General features: G+C 36.0%; 1 protein-coding gene and 1 long non-coding RNA gene across 3 annotated transcripts; both read right to left on the bottom strand.

The window, feature by feature from the left end:
* Positions 1-2,944: 2,944 nt before the first annotated feature.
* Positions 2,945-4,930, bottom strand: LOC140004930 (uncharacterized). Its single transcript, XR_011812748.1, has 2 exons — positions 3,502-4,930; positions 2,945-3,375 (listed from the first exon to the last, which is right to left on the bottom strand). It is a non-coding gene; the product is annotated as an uncharacterized lncRNA (long non-coding RNA).
* Positions 4,931-6,581: 1,651 nt separating this feature from the next.
* On the bottom strand, positions 6,582-23,214 carry LOC140005307 (uncharacterized). 2 transcript variants are annotated; one of them, XM_072046118.1, is made up of 2 exons: positions 22,071-23,214; positions 6,582-8,864 (listed from the first exon to the last, which is right to left on the bottom strand). In XM_072046118.1, the coding sequence occupies exon 2, from the start codon at positions 8,088-8,090 to the stop codon at positions 7,035-7,037; it is 1,056 nt and encodes a 351-aa protein (XP_071902219.1). In that variant the 5' UTR covers positions 8,091-8,864; positions 22,071-23,214; the 3' UTR covers positions 6,582-7,034. The 2 variants fall into 2 exon arrangements, 1 of the variants encoding a protein (XP_071902219.1); XR_011813093.1 differs by lacking the exon at positions 6,582-8,864 and adding an exon at positions 14,168-14,327.
* Positions 23,215-23,568: the final 354 nt, after the last annotated feature.

Here is a 23,568-nt window from a genome sequence, read left to right as displayed (position 1 = left end):
AATTTACAAATTATAGAACCAAAATTTCATCATCAGGCTGGTTAATAGCACTGTGTTCAAATGACAATAAATTAGGCTACAAAAATCCGTTTGAGACATTTTTAGATGAGTTGCAAAGCTAAAACATAGCACTACAACTTTCGTGTTTTGGCCAAATATTAATTTAATACAGATCGAGGCGAAAATGAGGCCAGAATGATGAAATGTCAAAACTGTCCGCAAAACTCTACCTATGGTAGTCAAGGTTATTTTTGTCATTTCACATGCTACAGTACTCTGATTGAGTTGAAATTTTACAAGCAGCTATAATACATCATTTTCTACAACTTTAATGTTTTGAGCTAAACCCAATTCGGCCTCCATCATGGCCGAATGGAACTGGTCAGAACAGGGTAGATTACTAACCCTAAACTGGAATTTGTGCACATAAGCTGAAATTTCTTTAGGTAACCAAAACTATCATACCAAAGCTTTATTTCACCCAAAATAAAGCTATCATTCCATGGCCAACCATTACTCATCTCATGAGGACAGGAAAATCACCATAAAAACTGAAATTTCCATAATACTATTTCAAACTATGAAATATGCTCATAAAACTATCAAAACTACCACTTTAAACCACTAATTGGCAACTATTAGAAAAAAGAGCGGTTTTGTAAGCAAAGTTCCTTGGATCCTCAAGAAAGATGGTGGTTTAGAGTTCTTCTTCCCAAATTAGCTCCACAAGCACATTGGAAACTACCCTAACTAGCACTTTTATGGAGTAGTTTGCGATTTAATCGGTTGGAACTCAAGATTTGGACAAGAAATTGAAGTAGAAGATGAAGAACTCTCTTGGTTTTTCTCTCAATATTTTTGGCCAAAGAAGACAAGAAAGTGAAGGAATTTTGGTCAAAAATCTGATTTTAGTAAAGTTAATAACCTAGGTCAAAAGTCCAAATTCCAATAATTTTGCGACAAATGGTCCTTTAGGGTTTCAATCCTATCCTTTTGTCTACCAATGGTAATTTATCTAGCTAATTTCTAATTGTCTCCTCACACCTTGTAAAATAATAACACTTAACACAAAAAATCACTTAATCACCAACATTTTATCGCACTAGCGGGTCCCACGTCTATAATGCGTTTCAAATTTATACTAGGAAAATGATTTAAAACTGTACTTGCTTATTAAAATGCATAGAAATTTTAATATTTTAAAGGCAAGTATAAAATTGTAGGCAAAAATAAAATAATGCCTAGAAAATGTGAAAACTTTCGGGTTCTCACACTCTCTCCCCCTTAAGAAATTTCGTTCTCGAAACTGTTACCTTCGGATGACTCAGGTGCTTCTTGGTCGTCTAAGGCATATACCTTTGCCGGTACTTTTGTTCGATTTCCTCTTTCATTCACTTGTTTCGGTTTGGTTACATCTAGTGGTTGAGCACTATTCCCCCTAGGCTGCTTCATTGGGCAACTACTAATTTGGTAATCGCTACTCCCACAAATCAAATATTTTCGCCCTTTCCTCCAATTCTCATTCTCAGCATGATTTGCTTTTTCAAAATATCCGCAAGCCGGTGAGAAGCTACTTTTTGGCTTTTTTGAGAAATTTTGCCATGACCTATTTGACTGTCATTGATAGATCTTTCATCTAGTGCTCCTAATGTCCATGATGGGCGAGGTGAAGGGTTCTCTATTTGTACATTAGAAGGCACTATCTTTTCGCTAGATTGCTCAGATACACTACCAGATGCACCTCTTTTCCGTGTTAGGAAGGCTTTTACCTGTGTCTTTGCATCCTCAATCCTTTAGGTTTTCTCAAGGGCTTCCGTAAAGGTATTGACCTGAACCACCGTTGAAGCTTCTTAGATTTCCAGATTCAATCCTTGTATGAACCGTCTCACTCTTCTCCGTTCCGTGGCCACCAATTCGAAAACAAACTTGACAGTTTAGTAAATTTAGTCTCATATTCAGCCACACTCTGGGTGTTCTGACGTAACCCAATAAACTCTTGCTCTCTCATTTTTTGGATTAAAGGTGGGAGAAATATCTCGTTAAATTCCCTTACAAAATTCACCCACGTCCATACCGTATGTTCTCTTTCCCACTTGGCCCTAATTATATTCCATCACTTTCGGACCAGTCCTTCGAACTGAAACACAACAAAGTTCACTTGTCTTTGCTCTGTGTAGTTCAAAGCAGAGAAGATGTTAATCATTGCCTCCAACCACTGTTCAACTATATTCGGATTAGGCCCTCCATGAAATTTTGGAGGTAGAAAGTTTTGGAACCTCTCAAGAGTCCTATCCTCTCCTATCTCAGGATTCTGGGGTTGATTCACTGGCATTTGACCTTGTTGATCTACCAGTCATACTAGAATATTTGTCATTTGTTGCATCGCCGTCACCATTTGATCTCCGGCCTCATTTCTCGGTCCATGTTCTTACTCGGCCACTGTTTCTTTTTCTTCTTTTGGTTCTTGTGCTCGCTTAGTTCCACGGCCATGACCACGACCGTGACTACGTCTCCCTTCCATACCCTTTTCTTTTTTTTTTTTCAAAAGGTGATTTAATATATAACGAAATAAATTGATTAAAATAATAAGATATCTCACACCAAATACACTAGGAGACACACCATATACACAAAGAGATATATCAAGTTGGACACATAGTCAAAGGCAGCAAGTACTATGCATGCAAGTATTAACAAATGACAGGTGCCAAACCTGTACAATAATAAATACCTACTCGAGAAAAATACAGATTTTGTATATAGCGGTGAGTAGGGTCGAATCCACAGGGATTGGGGATAATTCGTTTCTTCTAGAGTCCAAAGTATGGGGGGTTTTGGATTAAATGCTAACTAAATAAATTAACTGCAGAAAATAATTGATTAAGAGAAATAATTAAGGGAAAACTCTAGCCAAGCCGCATAATTAAATCACCACACGAATTAATGGATTGCAAAGGCATTGCGGTTTTTTACTAGAAAGCAAGGGATAAATGGTGTTTTTCCCCTTTGGGGAATATTGTCAAACACCTGGCGTGTGTCAGAGGCTACTGAAAAAAGAAAGAAAAACTAAAGCTATCCTAAAAGCTAAAACTAGAGCCGTCTCAAGAGGATCTCCCCTTTTTCTTCTGTACGTCCTTCCTAAAAAGCCAAAAGAAAGAAACCTAAAAGCTATTTCCTGTGGTCCCCACACATGTGGACAAAGCCTCCAAATTATTTTTTGGTCCAAGTCTCTCTACGTTGCTTTCTTTGAAAGGCCCAAATGACTAAATACCTTTCACTAGCTTGTGGTCCCCACCAATTCAAGAGTCCAAGGTCCTTAGAAGTCTCCATTTTCCCATAAAAGTCCCTCCTTTTTGGTAATTTTCTGCTTTGTTCCTGAAATTAAGCCCCAATGCCAAATATAAGTAAATATTAATAATTAAAACAATATTTGACAAGAATAAAAGCGAAAATTAACAATAAAATTACTAACAGTTAACACCCTATCAATTCCCCCCACACCTAAATCATGCTTGCCCTCAAGCATGAGAACAACAATTGAACACCAAAATTTGACCATGGCTGTTACTCCAACTACCGTATTGCCAAGATACCAAGAAAATCATATATCAAGCGACACAGGTCAAGATCCAAGAAAAATCACCCTGGTTAGCATCTAAACTACCAACTCCTCCAATTTAAAGCAAACTAATCTAAGAAGAAGGCATGGTTGCTCACATTTATCAGTAAATGGTCCAGCTATTAACCAAAATCTCGACACTAAGATCACAAACCGGCAAGCTGACTTATTCACATACTAACACAATCTTTACTTCACTTTTTTTTTTTTTTTTTACCAATAACAAAAGATTTAGTCTATAGCCCATAGAGCCTTTTGACGCGAACTCCAACATTTGACAGATGGAGGAGCCCGGTTACTCAGTTCCAATCGCTACAGGACCACGCACTCATAGCAACTACTACTTTTTGACGCGAAAATCAACACTTTAGGTGAAGATCCCCGGTTACTCAGTAGTAACCACTAGCGGAGTACAGTCAACTCTTATTTGCAACCATATAGCACGATATCTAAAAGCAACACAAGAATAACAGCAGCCAGCCTCAAATTTCCAGACATGGAGAACTAAAATTAATAACTGGACCAATTCACATGAAAAATGCCAACAATCATTCCCTATGCCTAGAAAAATTAATCAAAAATTGGAAAAGTTAAGCAATTACTGATATTCACCAGAGGGATGTTCCTGAACTCAACCACATCAACTTGATACCTTTTTATTAATAAACTTGGCAATAGCAGAGTTAGAGATAACAATCCAGCATCAAACTTGGTATTCAAAGAAGAGCTGACCACTAAAAAGAAAGAAAAGGAAATAAACGAAAAATAGAACAAATAACAAAAATAAAGGAAAACATGTAAAAACTAAAAATTAGAAATACTAGCTGTACCACAGCTGTCCCCCCCACACCTAAGTCCGACATTGCCCTCAATGGAGGTAATATAGCAATTAAAGCGAAGAGAAAATCGAAACTTCCCTCTCAAGCGGCTACGGGATAGGCGGGAATGGGGGAGTGAAGCAGACATGGTGGAAGTACGCGGCCAGGTTCTTAGAGAATGGCGCCACCTGGCATCAGAGGTCATCGGTGGGAGAGGCCACTTAGCAAATTCAAAACAATAACAATTTAATAGCCACCGGTGCTTCCCTCGTAGACAACCCAATCAACAAAATGCACAACCCATGCACCTAGAGACTATACAAATATCCCAACAATACAGCAATTTCAATCAATACTCATTGGTGGCCCCAATTGGGTCAAATGCAGGAACAATGCAGGCCAAAAGCGCAACAAATGCTCCAAAGATTTAGCAATTGAAATCAATAGAGAGAGTACTCCCAGCAAGTCAATTAGACTTAATCGGTCAGCAATAAGCAAAGGAAGGGACAGTAGCCTTCCAATTCAACTAATGAACGCAGAAAAGTACCCACAATACTCGGACACAATCCCATTAATGCACCAAAATAACTATTCAAACAAACTCAGAGTGATGCCGGTTTCTATTCAAAACAACAAATCACAACAATTGGACACAAATCCAACCAAGATCTCAACAACTGGTTTCAAATTGGCAGCCAAGTACCCAATTCAACGATCAAAACTAACAATTGGGCCAAGCAAAAGGCAATTGCAACAACCAATGGAATCAAATAGGCAGTCCAGCACAGATGATTAAGAAATGGAAAGCAACCCTGCAACCAGTACCACTGGTGCACAGATAGGAAAGAATTAAATTCAATAGCAGCAACTCAAATGCAAGAACCTTAACTTCAAAATAAGCAAATATCTTCAAATATAAGCCACAACGATAGACAAAAGATCTCAACCAGTACCACTGGTGAGTCGCAGGGAAAAAGTAATCAAAAGGCTAGCTTTTCAACAAATAGCAGAAAATACCCCCACTTTGGCAGCAATTAAACCCAAATCTGTCCCAAAAGTTCCCCCAGAAAATGCCTAAAGCACCCCCTGCTTTATCCAAACACTCAATCACAGGGTGGACTCAATCACAAATGCCCAGTAGTCACAACTCGCTTAATTAGGCAATCCAGAACACAGATTATCAGATGTTAAACAACTACCATCACCAGTACCACTGGTGAGTGTATAGGGAGAAATTAAAGCAAATAACCAACCTAGTGAACGAAATAGATTCGAACACCCAAGTAGTGCCAAAGATGAGCTGAAATTAAAGCCAGAAGCAATTGGCAACTTACTCCCAAAGTACCCCCAAATATCGCAGCAGTTTAACTCAACTCTACCCACAATTAGCCCCAGAAAATGTCTAAAATCACTGCCTGCTGTTTTCCAACAAGAAACTCAAGAAACAAAAACGCAAATTCCAGCAATTTAAGGACTAGAGAAATACAAATCAAGGTGAAAATTCGAATACCTCCACCTGCCAATTTTGGGCAGGTGGTGACGCGCGGCAATGGAGGAGATGTGCGCGGTTGCAGGAGAGGCCGGCAGAAGCAGGAGTCGCGTGCGGCTTAGGTGGTGGTGCTGATGTAGAGGCAGCGGCAGCGGGGGCGGACGATTGACGTGGGCCGAGCTGCAAGCTGGCACGGCGCTATGGGGCTCGCGGCAGCTCCAGGCCGCGAGGTGAAGCTGCTCGTGATGGAGGGTGGCGGTGCAGCGGCGGTCGCGAGCTAATGGAGGCTGTTGGCGACGGACTGGGCTGAGGGAGAGGCGGCGGCAAGCTGGTGGAGAGCAGCAGCGGCGCGGGCTGGGCTGCTCGCTGTCGGCTTGGCTCACGGGCGGCGTGGATTTGGCGATGGAAGAGATTGAGCTTAGGTGGAGGTGGTCAAGAGAGTGGAGCTGGTGGAGGTCGCGCAGGGGAGGCTGCACGCGAGGGCGCGGCAGCGTTGGGCTCAGGCGGCGTGCGGCGCGCTGCGGCTTAGGTCTCGGTCAAAGAAGAAAAGAAAAGGAGAAGAAGAAGTAAGCGGGGAAGAAGAGGAATAAAAGAGAAAGAAAGAAAGAAAAAGAAAAGAGAAAAAAAAAATAGTTTTTTTTTTTCTCTTTTCTTTTTTTTCTCAATGTTTTTTTTTCAAATTTTTTTCTGAATTTGAAATTCCAAAATTTGAATTTTTGAATAAAAAGAAAAATGCCTTTTGAATTTTTGAATTTCCTCAATGTGAAATTTTGAAACTTTTTTTTTTTTCATGTTTTGGGTCGTCAAACACCGCGTGGGCATGCCAAGATTACAAAACATCCACTGATCTCAGGAGACCCAAACACCGCGTGGGCACGCCAAGATTGGTGTTCGTCCTCTGATCTCAGGAGACCTAAACACCGCGTGGGCACGCCAAGATTTCACTTCCTGATCACAGTGGAGAAAAATATCAAGACCAACTACTATCCAAATGAGAAACAACAGAACGAAAGAATTGAACAACTAAAAATAATAAAACCAATATTTGGGTTGCCTCCCAAAAAGCGCCTTTCTTTAATGTCTTTGGCTAGACATTGTTATGTCTTGTTCATGGAGGATAAAATCTTGTGGCTCGCTTCAATACTTCATCTTCAATATGATCCTGGTAACCCTCATAGATGGAGTAATCTTTGAGCACACGAGCTACGGTCTTCCATGGACTAGTTGATGGCGCCAAGCAAGTCAACGATAATTTGCATTCTCCATTCACTCCTCCATCACATGCATTCTTCGGTTCAAGATATTTTTCCATTGCCACTCTTAACTTATTCCTGTCATGAAATTTCAAATTTTCTGGTATAATAAAATCAATTTCAGTAACAGGAATTGAAGAATAGGAGTCAGGAAAATATTGATTAAGGAGTGGAGAAGATGTCACCGCATTTGGAGATTGTTCACTGGATTCATTCACTTGAATGGGTTGCGGTTGGGGTTCCATTTCCTCATTTTCGGCTTCTTTTTCAACTGCATCTGCAGATTTCTCATTTTGACCCTCTTGCATCTCCTCATTACTAGTCAAGCAAATTGCACTCTCATTTTCTTCTAGATCAACAATGGTTTTCGAGGGCAGTTCTTCCCTTTGAGAAGCCAATCGATTCATTTTGGATGTCAATAGACATAGTTGATCTGCCAGATAACTCATTGCATCCTGCATCATCTCATTCCCCATTTGTGTCTCCTGTTGGAATTGGTATGTATTAGTAGCTACTGGTTCAACTATTTCTTCAAAAGACATACTTGACATAAATGACGATTCTTGAGACTCATACTGCTGAAAATTCATTGGCCTCGTTGTATAATTATAACCGGAGTTATCCCACCATCCTTGATCATACCCGTTTGGATTAGGGTCATACCACGTTTGAGACCAGGGTGAAAAATCTCCGTAATTATTGAATGGAACACTCAGATTATCTTGATATTCGGGGCACATACCTGTTGAATGATCCCTGGCATAACAAATTTTACAGGTTGCAGCAGCCATTCTTTTTCTAATAGAGTTTACTGCCTCTGCATATGCAGACTTAGCAAAAAAATTAGTCACATCGCCTTTCCCGGAAACAAAATCCAGTATCTCACCAAAATACGAAGTGTTAGAAGGCATAAAAAAATAGGAGAAAAATAAATTAAAAATGAAAACAAGGTGAACTCGAAAAGAAACAAATTAATCTGACACCAGTCCCCGGCAACGGTGCCAAAAATTGACAGGTGCCGAACCTGTACAATAATAAATACCTACTCGAGAAAAATACAGATTTTGTATATAGCGGTGAGTAGGGTCGAATCCACAGGGATTGGGGATAATTCGTTTCTTCTAGAGTCCAAAGTATGGGGGTTTTGGATTAAATGCTAACTAAATAAATTAACTGCAGAAAATAATTGATTAAGAGAAATAATTAAGGGAAAACTCTAGCCAAGCCGCATAATTAAATCACCACACGAATTAATGGATTGCAAAGGCATTGCGGTTTTTTACTAGAAAGCAAGGGATAAATGGTGTTTTTCCCCTTTGGGGAATATTGTCAAACACCTGGCGTGTGTCAGAGGCCACTGAAAAAAGAAAGAAAAACTAAAGCTATCCTAAAAGCTAAAACTAGAGCCGTCTCAAGAGGATCTCCCCTTTTTCTTCTGTACGTCCTTCCTAAAAAGCCAAAAGAAAGAAACCTAAAAGCTATTTCCTGTGGTCCCCACACATGTGGACAAAGCCTCCAAATTATTTCTTGGTCCAAGTCTCTCTACGTTGCTTTCTTTGAAAGGCCCAAATGACTAAATACCTTTCACTAGCTTGTGGTCCCCACCAATTCAAGAGTCCAAGGTCCTTAGAAGTCTCCATTTTCCCATAAAAGTCCCTCCTTTTTGGTAATTTTCTGCTTTGTTCCTGAAATTAAGCCCCAATACCAAATATAAGTAAATATTAATAATTAAAACAATATTTGACAAGAATAAAAGGGGAAATTAACAATAAAATTACTAACAGTTAATACCCTATCAACAAACCAAAATAACGTGTAGGAACAATGCAAAGGCAAAACAAATGAAAACGCAACTTGTCGTCCCACACACAGCTAAAAGCACCCCCGTCCGGTCTCTCACTTCACTTTTTATCCGAATTAGACGTCCGTTGCCCTCTTGCACTTACTCTAGCCAAATATGAGCCCGTTCATGTTCCCAAAAATGAAAATCTCAAATACTTAGTATCGCCCTCAACTCTGGAGTACTCGGGGACAAGAATCCAAAATATGATAATTCACATCTCGATCTGGCCAATTCCAAGAGTAAATTATTTACAATCGAAATTCCTACCTAACGTCCCTATCTATTGTTCTCAAATACCATGATAACGATTTAAGACCTATAACAATTTATGATTCACAGCTTATGCTCAAAAGAACACTTAATCCTTCATACTTATTTACCATTTGGCCCAATCTCACTCCGCGCAGAGACCACGTTTATCAGTGAGGTTCCAGACACATAATCAATTAAACAAGGACATTAATCATGTAATAACAAGTAATCCAAGAAACATTTACAATATGAAACAATGATAACACATTCATTAAAAGGATACATGCTCACATGGAGCCTTTCGTTCTTTCATTCACCTTTCATTTCCTTATTCCTCCAACCATTTTAAAAGGCATTTTGTAAGTGAAAACCCCTCCATTGATATTGTCACTCGTTCATTCATTTCATTCTTCCCCCTTCTGAACATTGGTCAGACTCCACCCGACAACGTGGTAATACTCGAGTATACCAAACATTCACCCAGGGTCAGCAAATCGCTTGACCAAGTTCGCTTTTGGCTCGAGTCGACCGGCAGCGAAGTGCAAGGGTCCAGTTCAGCAAAAAGGATTACATTAATGCACAACTAACATTTAATCACTTAAACATTGAAAATTTCACATTTCATTTAAGTTGAGTGCGATAAAGTATACACTCGCCTTGCAAAATTCATTTTTAACAAACATTTATCATTTAATCAAATATCCATAACAAATCATATAGTTTTTGGAAATATAACAAACAAAGAACACTTACTTATTTAAGCAAAATAACGTCCAAATAATCCTTCTGGACACACCCTCAATCACTCAGGAACCCTAATAATGATCAAGAGAAAATAATACAGTTAAACCATCCAAAGTTTAGGTGAACCAAAGAAAATTCGAATAACTACTGGTACAAAGTATAAGTATAGTTTTGGAAGTGAGAAGAGTACATTTAAACCAAAAACCATGAATAAAATATTTATAAAACTTATGCTCGCTTGTAAAACTTTGAAATCTCCATTTGAGGCGAAGAAATGAAGAAAATGCATTTCTATTAGTCGTAAATTTCATTTTTCTAAGGGTACAAGTTTCGGCCAGATTCTAACTTATATACCTCTAATGAAGAAGATTTGAATACCTTAGATGATTCAAGTTAATTTCATCCTCAACCCTTACTCAAGTCGCGAGTATATCTACCTAGTCCTCGAGTGCAAATTTGGATAGTACGTCCTTTGTATTTACCTATTTTCCAGTCATTTATGACTTCATTATTTTCCTCAATCAGCCCCCAAAATCATATACAAATAATCTCGTTACAATAGTCATTCAATAGGCTAAAAGTCATTCCATTACAAAACCAAGCTAGAAAAGTGACCAGAAATAAGGTTTAAGGTAAAGAACAAAAAGACAATTTCGATGTCTCTTAGCATATTGGTCACAACCGAAGCTACGCTTATCGGATTGGGGTAAACTTTATACCGTTTCGAAACTAAGCCAAAGGGCTACAACTTTGATGAAAACAACTCAACCCAGTTCATAGTGTATCTAGGTTAAATTTACAAATTACAAAACCAAAATTACACCATCAGGCTAGTTAATAGCAATGTGTTCAAATGACAATAACTCAGGCTACAAAAGTCCGTTTGAGACGTTTTTAGACGAATTGGAAAGCTAAAACATAGCACTACAAATTTTGTGTTTTGGCCAAATACTAATTTAATATGGATCAAGGTGAAAAATGAGGCCAGAATGATGAAATGTCAAAACTGTCTGCAAAACTCTACCTATGGTAGTCAAGGTTATTTTTGTCATTTCACATGCTACAGTACTCTGATTGAGTTGAAATTTTACAACCAGCTATAAAACATCATTTTCTACAACTTTAATGTTTTGAGCTAAACCCAATTCGGCCTCCATCATGGCCGAATGGAACTGGTCAGAACAGGGCAGATTACTAACCCTAAGCTGGAATTTGTGCACATAAGCTGAAATTTCTTTAGGTAACCAAAACTATCATACCAAAGCTTTATTTCACCCAATATAAAGCTATCATTCCATGGCCAACCATTACTCATCTCATGAGGGTAGGAAAATCACCATAAAAACTGAAATTTCCATAATACTATTTCAAACTATGAAATATGCTCATAAAACAACCAAAACTACCACTTTAAACCACTAATTGGCAACTATTAGAAAAAAAGAGCGATTTTGTAAGCAAAGTTCCTTGGATCCTCAAGAAAGATGGTGGTTTAGAGTTCTTCTTCTCAAATTAGCTCCACAAGCACATTGGAAACTACCCTAACTAGCACTTTTATGGAGTAATTTGCGATTTAATCGGTTGGAACTCAAGATTTGGACAAGAAATTGAAGTGGAAGATGAAGAACTCTCTTGGTTTTTCTTTCAATATTTTTGGCAAAGAAGACAAGAAAGTGAAGGAATTTTGGTCAAAAATCTGATTTTAGTAAAGTTAATTACCTTGGTCAAAAGTCCAAATTCCAATAATTTTGTGACAAATGGTCCTTTAGGGTTTCAATCCTATCCTTTTGTCTACCAATGGTAATTTATCTAACTAACTTCTAATTGTCTCCTAACACCTTGTAAAATAATAACACTTAGCACAAAAAATCACTTAATCACCAACATTTTATCGCACTAGCGGGTCCCACGTCTATAATACGTTTCAAATTTAACGTACACTAATTTATACTAGGAAAATAATTTAAAACTGTACTTGCTTATAAAATGCATAGAAACTTTAATATTTTAAAAGCAATTATAAAAATGTAGGCAAAAATAAAATAATGACTAAAAAATGTGAAAATTTTCGGATTCTCACACTCTCTCTCCCTTAAGAAATTTCGTTCTCGAAATTTTTACCTTCAGATGACTCAGGTTCTTGTTGGTCGTCTAAGGTATATACCTTTGTCGGTACTTTTGTTTGATTCCCTCTTTCATTCACTTGTTTCGATTTGGTTCCATCCAGTGATTGAGCACTAGTCCCCCTGGGCTGTTTCATCGGACAACTATTAATTTGGTGATCGCTGCTCCCACAAATCAAACATTTTCACCATTTCCTCCAATACTCATTCTCATTATGATTTGCCTTTTCACAATATCCGCAAGCCGGTGAGAAGCTACTTTTTGGCTTTCTTGAGAAATTTTGCCATGACCTATTTGACTGTCATTGATAGATCTTTCATCTAGTGCTCCTAATGTCCATAGTGGGCAGGGTGAAGGGTTCACTTTTTATACTTTAGAAGGTGCTATCTTTTCGCTAGATTTCTCAGATACACTACCAGATGCACTCCTTTTCCATGTTAAGAAGGTTTTTACCTGTGCCTTTACATCCTCAATCCTTTAGCCTTTCTCAAGAGCTTCCGTAAAGGTATTGACCTGAACCACCGCTAAAGCTTCCTGGATTTTCAGATTCAATCATTGTGCGAACTGTCTCACTCTTCTCCGCTCCGTGGCCACCAATTCGGAAGCAAAGTTGGACAGTTTAGTAAATTTAGTCTCATATTCAACCACACTCTGGGTTCCCTGACGTAACCCAATAAACTCTTCTCCTCTCATTTCTTGGATTAAAAGTGGGAGATATATCTCGTTAAATTCCCTTACAAAGTTCGTCCACGTCCATACCGTCGGCTCTCTTTCCCACTTGGCCCTAATTACATTCCACTATGTTGGCCCGGTTCTTCGAACTGAAACACAGCAAAGTTCACTTGTCTTTGCTCCGTGTAGTTCAAAGCGGCGAAAATGTTAATCATTGCCTCCAACCACTGTTCAGCTATATTCGGATTAGGCCTTCCATGAAATTTTGGAGGTAGAAACTTTTGGAACCTCTTAAGAGCCCTATCCTCTCCTATCTCAGGATTCCGGGGTTGATTCACTAGCATTTGACATTGTTGATCTACCAGTCATGCTAGGATATTTGTCATTTGATGCATCACCGTTGGCATTTGATCTCCGGCGTCAATCTTCGGTCCATATTCTTGCTCGGCCATTGTTTCTTTTTCTTCTCTTGGTTCTTGAGCTCGCTTAGTCCCACGGCCATGACCATGTCCGCGACTACGTCTCCCTTCCATACCCTTTTCTCTCTTTTTTTTTTTCCAAAAGGTGATTTAGTATATAATGAAGTAAATTGACTAAAACAACAAGATATCTCACACCAAATACACAAGGAGACACACTATATACATAAAGAGACATCTCAAGTTAGACACATAGTCAAAGGCAGCAAGTACTATGCATGTAGGTTTTAACAAACCAAAATGACATGTAGGAATAATGCAAGGGTAAAACAAAAGAAAACGCAACTTGTCGTTCTATACTCAGCTAAAAGCACTCCCGTCCGATCTCTTACTTCACTTTCCATCTGAACTAAACGTCCGTTGCCCTCTTGGACTCACTCTTGCCAAATTTGAGCCCGTTCATGTTCCAAAAAATGAAAATCTCAAATACTTAGTATCGCCCTCAACTCTGGAGTACTCGAGTACAAGAATCCGAAATAAGATAATTCACATGTCGAACTGGCCAGTTCCAAGGGTAAATTATCTACAATTGAGATTTCTACCTGACGTCCCTATCTTTTGTTCTCAAATACCATGATAACGATTTAAAACCTATAACAATTCATGATTCATAGTTTCTGCTCAAAAGAGCACTTAATCCTTCATATTTATTCACCATTTGGCCCAACCCCACTCCTCGTAGCGACCACGCGAAGTAGGCTGATACTACCTGTGATAGCCCCTCCTCCCCCTAAGGCGAACCAAAGGCTTCGGCGGACCGCTTGTCCAACTCTCGCCGGGACTCACTACAGTCCTCAAATAAATATGAAAAAACATAAGACCACAAGAATAAGTGTAACAATAATTCCAAACTTAAAACATATATTTATATACATTTCTATCTCCAAAGTAGTACAAACCCAAATGTACAAAGATTTTCAATTCTTCATACATCCAACCCTTGCCAAGCGCTAGGGCGAGAATCATTACAAAAATTCAAAAGAACTAGATTAGACTAGTCTGTACAGATCTCTCGTCCTTACTCGCATCCCCTGCTAAGGAAAACAAAACTAACGGGATGAGTTAAAAACTCAGTGAGATTCCAGACACATAATCAACTTAAACAAGGACATTAATCATGTAATAACAAGAAATTCAGGAAACATTTACAATATGAAGCAATGATAACACATTCATTAAAAGAATACATGCTCACATGGAACCTTTCGTTCTTTCATTTATTTTTCATTTTTTTATTTCTCCAATCATTTTAAAATGCATTTTGTAAATGAAAACCCCTCCATTGACATTGTCACTCGTTCATTCATTTCATTCTTCCCCCTTCTGAACATTGGTCAGACTTCACCCGATAACGTGATAATACTCGAATATACCAAACTTTCACCCAAGGTTACCAAATCACCCGACCAAATCTGCTTCTGGCTCGTGTCGACCGGCAACGAAGGGCAAGGGCCCAATTCAGCCAAAAGACTTACATTCATGCACAACTAACATTTAATCACTTAAACATTGAAAATTTCACATTTCATTTAGGTCGAGTGCGATTAAGTACACACTCGCCTAACAAAATTCATTTTTAACAAACATTTATCATTTAATCAAATATCCACAACAAATCATATAGTTAATGGAAACATAACAAACAAAGAACACTCAACTATTTAAGCAAAATAACATCCAAAGTATCCTTCCGGACACACTCTCAATCATCCAGAAACCCTAATAATAATCAAGAGAAAATAATACAATTAAACCATCCAAAGTTTAGGTGAACCAAAGAAAATTCGAATAACTACTAGTACAAAGTATAAGTATAGTTTTGGAAGTGAAAAAAAGTACATTTAAACCAAAGGCCATGAGTAAAATATTTATAAAACTTATGCTCACTTGTAAAATTTTGAAATCTCCATTTGAGTCGAAGAAATGAAGAAATCGTATTTCTATTAGTCGTAAATTTCATTTTTCCAAGAATACAAATTTCGGCCAGATTCTAACTTATATACCTCTAATGAAGAAGATTTGAATATCTTAGATAATTCAAGTTAGTTTCATTCTCAACTTTTACTCAAGTCCCGAGTACATCTACCTAGCTCTCGAGTGCAAATTTGGGCAGCGCGCCCTTTGTATTTACCTATTTTCCAGCCATTTACAGCTTCATTATTTTCCTCAATCAGCCCCTAAAATCACACACAAATAATCTCATTACAATAGCTGTTCGATAGGCTAAAAGTCATTCCATTACAAAACCAAACTAGAAAAGTGACCGGAAATAAGGTTTAAGGTAAAGAACAAAAAGACAATTTCGCTGTCTCTTAGCGTATTGGTCACAACCAAAGTTACGCTTATCGGATTGGGGTAACATTTATACCGTTTCGAAGCTAAGCCAAAGGGCTACAATTTTGATGAAGACAACTCAACCCCGTTCATAATGTATCTAGGTTAAATTTACAAATTACAGAACCAGAATTTCACCATCAGGCTGGTTAACAGCACTGTGTTCAAATGACAATAACTTAGGCTACAAACGTCCGTTTGAGACGTTTTTAGATGATTTGGAAAGCTAAAATATAGCACTACAACTTTTGTGTTTTGGCCAAATACTAATTTAATACGGATCAAGATGAAAAATGAGGCCAGAATGATGAAATGGCAAAACTGTCCGCAAAACTCTACCTATGGTAGTCAAGGATATTTTTATCATTTCACATGCTACGGTACTCTGATTGAGTTGAAATTTTTCAAGAAACTATAAAACATCAATTCCTACAACTTTTATATTTTGAGCTAAACCCAATTCGGCCTCCACCATGGCCGAATGGAACTGGTTAGAACAGGGCAGATTACTAATCCTAAACTGGAATTTGTGCACATAAGCTGAAATTTCTTTAGGTAACCAAAACTAGCATGCCAAAGATTCATTTTACCCAATATAAAGCTATCATTCCATGGCCAGCCATTATTCATCTCATGAGGGCAGAAATATCACCATAAAAACTGAAATTTCCATAATACTATTTCGCACTATGAAATATGCTCATAAAACTATCAAAACTACCACTTTAAACCACTAATTGGCAACTATTACAAACAAGGAGGGATTTTGCAAGAAAAGTTCCTTGGATCCTCAAGAAAGATTGTGGCTTAGAGTTCTTCTTCCCAAATTAGCTCCACAAGCACCTTGGAAACTACCATAACTAGCACTTTTATGGAGTAGTTTGCGATTTAATCGGTTGGAACTCAAGATTTGGACAAGAAATTGAAATGAAAGATGAAGAACTCTCTTGGTTTTTCTCTCAATATTTTTGGCGAAAGTAGACAAGAAAGTGAAGGAATTTTGGTCAAAAATATGATTTTAGTAAAGTTAATAACCTTGGTCAAAAGTCCAAGTTCCAATAGTTTTGTGACAAATGGTCCTTTAGGGTTTCAATCCTATCCTTTTGTCTACCAATGGTAATTTATCTAACTAATTTCTAATTGTCTCCTAGCACCTTGTAAATAATAACACTTAGCAAAAAAAATCACTTAATCTCCAAAATTTTATCGCACTAGCGGGTTATACGGCTATAATGTGTTTCAAATTTAACGTACACTAACTTATACTAGGAAAATGATTTAAAACTGTACTTGATTATAAAAATGCATAGAAACTTTAATATTTTAAAGGCAAGTATAAAAATGTAGGCAAAAATAAAATAATATCTAGAAAATGTGAAAATTTTCGGGTTCTCACACACTGCCACTCCATTTTATTGGAGAGTGTACCTGCTAGTTAACTGATGTTGTATCCCATTTTTTCTCAAGAAAATCATCACACATCAAATGTTCTTGATCCCTATCTATTTTCAAAATTTTAATCTGACACCTACTTTGCCTCTCAACAAAAGTTTTAAAAATTTTAAAAGTGTCACAAGCATTAGATTTTTGTTTCAAAAAATAAACCCAGGTTTTTCTACTAAAATCATCAATAAAGGTAATAAAATACCTGCAATAACCATTAGAAGGAACCTCCACAGTGCATAAATCTGAATGAATAATTTCTAATGGTCTTCTGGCCCTCCATGATTTGTTAGTCTGAAAAATATCCCTATGTTGTTTTTCCAAAATACACATATCACAAACTCTACCAGGATTTCTAATATTAGCCAATCCACCAACCAATCTTTTATTGGTCAAAAATTTCAAAATGTCAAAATTTAAATGACCAAATTGCATATGCCACAACCAATTACTGTCATCTATCACTGTACTCAAACAGAAAAAATTGGCACTACTCAAATTCAGTAGAAATAAGCGATTTGAAGTCATTAGTACACTGGCAATCATTCCAATATTTTTATCAAAAATAGTACAAATACCATTCTTGATATGAATATCATATTTTTTTTCTCAAACAACTGGCCCATACTCAACAAATTTTGATGTAGCTCAGAAACATAGAAAATATCAGAAATAAAATCAGTAGACCCATTTTGCAGGCTTTTTTCCTTGCCAAACATTGATAAAACTGTATTATTTCCAAATTTAATTTCACCAGGAACATATTCATCAAACTTAACAAATAATTCTTTCTTGCCAGACATATGGTTACTACAACCCCTATCCAAGTACCATTTATTTTTATCAACCATACCAACAGCATTACAGGCTAATAATAAAATTTTAGATTTTTTATTATTACTCTACACTTGATTGTCAAAAACATTATTCTGAAAATTTCTATCTACGTTTTCTACAAATCTACATTCAAATTGTCTATGACCCAAATTTTCACAATTATTCAAAATTATTCTAAAAATTATTCTAATTAAAATTATTTCCTCTGTCAAAATTAGCACCTCTGCCTCTACCAGAACCACCTCTAAAATTAAAATTATTACCTCTGCCATATTCAGGATTTGATGTACCTCCTCGACCTCTATTATTGTTGCCATGACCATTTCTATTATTGTAACCACCTCTGATCCTCACACTGGATTCGCCTTGGTTCCTGACATCATTATTGCCTCTCAAATTCAATTGCATCTGCAATGCCTTCTCTACTCTATCCTCCAATTTTTCATTAATTCTTTATTCATGCAAAATAATGACCCATGCAAATCTTCAATACTCAAATCCTCCATATCTTTCATTTCCTGAATTACAGCTATCACATGATCAAATTCATTGATAGGACATTTAAAACTTTCTCAACAAATGTTCTGTCAAGAAGGTTATACTTATTGAGTTTCATCTCGTTTTTAATATCTAACAAACGAGAAAAGTATAATTCAATAGATTCCGACTTCTCCATCATTATAAGTTCAAATTTTCTCTTCAACATCATCAAATTATTTTGTTGGACCCTATCAATCCCTTTGTATGTTTTTTTCAATATATCCCAAGTCTCCTTTGTCATATCAACCGTAGCAATTTTTCCAAAAACTGACATGTCAATTGCCTAATAAATTTGTGACAAACCCGAGCTATCTTTCGCCTTATCATCATCACTAGCATCTTGGGCAAGTGCAGATTCAATATATCGACGTAATTTACATGCATTGAGATGGGTTATCATTTGTTTTTGTCAAAAATTGAACTCCGTCTTTGTTTTGAGTTTTTGAACAGAACAAATAATATTGGAGTTAGAGTTTGTTATACTTCAATCTACCGTAGCTCTAATACCACTTTGTAGGACTCAAACAAATAAACACACATAAATCCACAGGAACAATCTCAAGAATTTGATATATAAGGCAAAGGGAAAGAAATTCTCTTCTATTATTCGAAGGAGGTTGTGGATACAAAAGTACAAAAATAAACAAAACACCGCAGAGGCTTTTTTTAACATCAGTACCCTATGGACTTGCCCAACTTATTAGTACTAGCAATATGGAATTTTATCCCATGTGGCCAACTTTAGACTTACCAATAAAACTAGCCAAGTAAAAAAATAATATGTGGCCAATAAAATAAAACAAACAAATCAACACTAGCTTGGTTTATATTTCTACAAGATTAAGGGGCGGTGCATGATTTTTTGAGCAATAACATTCTAAGATAAGTTAAGAAAGCAAGGGAAAAGGACAAAAGGGAAGAAGTAAACGTAAAAAACCCAATCATGCACCATTCACTACGACTATAAGGATGCTCGCTTGTAGCAATGCTGAAATAACATTCACTCCCAAAACTTTTCTAAACTTTTCGATCCCAAAAGTTTTGTCACTTTCTGGGATTCAAAAGTTTTAAATTGTGTGTTAAAAGGATTTAGATGTTTTAAGTTTTCAACTTCGCTACTGGGTACCACTCACTATCCGAGCAAGGATTTGGCAATAGGAAATCGAAATAAAAAAAAAGTCACGTATAAGTTAGCAACAAATAGGGAAAATCGTCCAAAATGTCCCTCACATTTTGTAAAATAACTTTTTTCGTCCCTCACTTTTAAAAGTGTAATTTTATATCCCTTACATATTTACATCGATCAAATTTAGTCCCTAATTAGGTTTCCAATCATTTTTTGGCCGGAATCCATCATGTGCAAGACACGTAATCATTTTTTAAGGGTAAATTTCTCAAATTATATTTTACATAATCTGATCTATAGTTCTCCACATTTTATAAAATAAATTTTTTCGTCTCTCACATTTTATAAAATGATTTTTTTCATCCCTCACATTTCACAAAATGAATTTCTCCATCCCTCACATCTCAAAAAATGAATTTTTCATTTCTCACTAATTATGTGTGTGAATATATTTTTTTTTAAACACATATATATGTCTATTTGATTTTGCTTAATAATAATAGTATAAACACATGTATGTAATTGGGTCCAACTTGTAGGCTATCTTCTCTTTTTGTATGATTATGACTAATATTTACCAATAGAGTCTTAATTTGTATATTCTTATTGTATTTTGACTGAAAATAGTTTTATTGGCCAACTTGACAATGAATGCAAGATTTTTTACTAGCTAATACCAGATGAAATCAAATGATCACGTATAATATATGGTATTCGTATTGTTAAGTGAAATCAAATAGACACATACATATATTTATGCTATTCGTATTATTAAGCAAAATCAAATAGACATATATATGTGTTTAAACAAAATGTATTCACACACACACACACACACACACACACACACACACACACATATATATTTTTAGGGTTTCCCTCACACACATAATTAGTGAAGGATGGAAATATTCATTTTTTGAAATGTGAGGGATGGAGAAATTCATTTTGTGAAATGTAAGGGATGAAAAAATTATTTTATAAAATGTGAGGAACGAAAAAATTTGTTTTATAAAATGTGGAGGATTATAAATTAGATTATTTAAAATATAATTTAACAAATTTACCCTTCAAAAATAATCACGTGTCTTGCACGTGATAGATTTCGGCCAAAAAATGATCGGAAACCTAGTTAGGAACTAAATTTGATCGATGTGAATATGTAAGGGACATAAAATTACACTTTTAAAAGTGAGGGATGAAAAAAGTCATTTTACAAAATGTGAGGGACATTTTGGACGATTTTCCCCAACAAATATATTAGGGGCTATTATCACTTTTTTCCCTTAAATTATATCACTATTATTAATTTATTCCCTAACATTATCTTTTAGTCACTTCACTCCATAGGAAATTTAACTCAACATGTTAATAAATTTTTGACAAAAATACCATTTTATTTTATAGTATTACTACATTGTTATTATCACTTTATCCCTTTAAATTATAGTGATATAATTGCTCTACTTGCAAAATATTTTATCTTATCGTTAATCTAAAAAGTATCTTAAAATGTTTAAATGTATTTACATTTTTTATGTATAATTAAAAATAAAAAAGTTGAAATAATTATTCTTCCTTTTTTTCATTCTAAGATTCCAAAAACATAAAATTAAAAGGATTTTCTCAAATTTCTTTTTCACACTTATTAATATTTGGAAAAGACAAGAAGATAGGACAGAAGGAAAAAAATTAGATTTTGCAAAGAAAAAAAATAAGAAAGAATTTAATATTATCGTATTACTTTAATGTTCTCGGGATTAGGATTGGAATTGAGTAATAAATAGAAAAATAAAGTAATTTTAAAATAATAACATTATCAAAATTTTTCTTGTTTGTATTAAAAAAATTGAGATCTCTCTCCCCCTCCCCTATTTTTCTATTTTTTTCAATATTAGTAAGATTGCCAAGAAGAAAGAGATTAATATTTTGACTTTTTTCCTTGATACTAAAAAGGAGAAAAGCCACTCTAAATTTTTTATTATTTTTATTATACAAAAAAAAAGAGTACTATCTTCTAAAGTTTTTTAACATGTTAAGTTGGTTAATGGTGGGATAAATTGCCTAAAAATAACTTTATAGGGTAAATTGATAATGAGATTATAGTTTATGGGGGTAAAGTGATAATAATTTTAAGGGTTAAAAACAAAAAAGTCCCTTGTGCTAAACCTAATATACAAATAAGCTCCATGTGGTTTCAAAATATACAACGCGATACCTCATATTTTGAACTAACTTGTAACCCTGACGGAAATCGGTAAAATTAACGGGAACTGATGAAAGGACCAAAATACCCTTGTATAAATAACCAAATGCATATTGAACACAGTCAAATTATTCTTTCTCCATTCTCTCTTCCTTCAGTCTAGCAACTTTCTTGGCTAAAACTTTTGCAAAAGAACAAACATGCACCAGTTCACTCCTCATTCAAATTAAAAGCATTACAGTATATCCTCGAAAACAAAAGGAAATAATTGGAAAAGATATTGCCACTCACTTATTAGATGATAGAAGAGGTTGTCACCGATGAATCGTGCAGCCTCATGGCTACCGTGGCCATCATAAACTCCAACAAAGGTGGCATTCTTTCCAGTTTCAACTTGACCATGATCCTCCATAACTCTGTTGGCCTGAGCCGCAGCAAAAGAGAATTCTCCACAAAAATGCTTCTCAAGATCTTTGTACCAAATCGAGGGGTCATCTTCCTCGCCTAACATAGTGATACTAGCATCTTCATTGTTAATATTGTGGTTGCTATTATCATCCCTGTTCATACGTACATATTGACTCAAAGGTCGCCAACAAGCTGACACTGTTTTCCCCAACGATGAAGACATGTTTCATTTCCCTATATCTTCTTGGCTCCTGGCTTTTTTCAAGACTGATGATTTTAAGCCACCAACCCCACTAATTCCCTGGTATCGTCGAAATTCAAGGAAAACGCATATAAAATTTTGATCAAGAAACAAAAGCCCAGTAAGAATTGTAGGGCTGAAATTAAGGACTGGAGCAGTTACTGCAGCAAAAGAAGAATTCAGGGGGGAAACAATATCACAAAAGAGAAAATTTAACAGAAGCCCACTAAAACCCAAATGGAAATATTGATAAAAAAACCGAAGCCCAGACAGGATTGGTCAATGTGATGAGTAGAAGGCGTTAGAATTCAAGGCTGGAGCAGTTAATGCAGACAAAGAAAAAAAATCAGGGACACAAATTCAAGAAAAGAATGAGTCTGGAGTCTTTTCGTATAAAAGTGGAGTGGAAAAGAATCAGAGAGTGACGAGCAAGAGAACCCAAATAGGGATTCTCATGAGTGCAGACGTAAAAAACTGGAAAGATACTGGAAAGGGGAGTATGAATGGATGTACGATTGCTGCTGGTTGTTTGGTTTTTTTGGGAGAAAAGGGAAAACAAAAGAAGATTTCTTTTTCTCTCAATCAAGTAGAAAATCGATTTCTGTACACAAGCATCGCTAGGAGTTTTATTGGGAGTTAAGGGGTAAAATAGGAATATTTGCTAAAATTTAAGTATAAAGAATTTGTATGTAGCTTTCAGTACATCAGTTCCGTTAATTTTACCAATTTCCGTCACGATTACAACTTAGTTCAAAACATGAGGTATCGCGTTGTATATTTTGAAACCATAGGGGGCTTATTTGTATATTAGGTTTAGCACAGGAGGCTTTTTTGTTTTTAACCCTAATTTTAAAGGTTAAACATGTCTTATAATTTGAATTAATAAACTCTATTAAATTTGATCGTTAGTTTTGGATGGTAAAATGACTAAAAAATAATGTTAAAGGGGAAATCGATGGTGATGCCAAACATTAAGGGGATAAAGTAATAATAACCCATACTAAAGTATGCTATTTTGAAGTTTGGAGACCAAATTAAGTAGGAATTCAAGTATAGTTAAAAGGTGATAAGTGACTATTTTGTGCTATATTTGGATGATATTTTATATTACTTTTAGTCACTTTGCAATATTATAAGAAG

The sequence above is a fragment of the Coffea arabica genome, chromosome 4c (assembly GCF_036785885.1).
Source record: "Coffea arabica cultivar ET-39 chromosome 4c, Coffea Arabica ET-39 HiFi, whole genome shotgun sequence".
NCBI lineage: Eukaryota > Viridiplantae > Streptophyta > Magnoliopsida > Gentianales > Rubiaceae > Coffea > Coffea arabica.
This window is presented reverse-complemented; position numbering and strand designations above follow the sequence as displayed.

Coding starts and splice junctions, on each gene's coding strand:
- LOC140005307 (XM_072046118.1), bottom strand. CDS start 8,090: ATGCCTTCTAACACTTCGTATTTTGGTGAGATACTGGATTTTGTTTCC.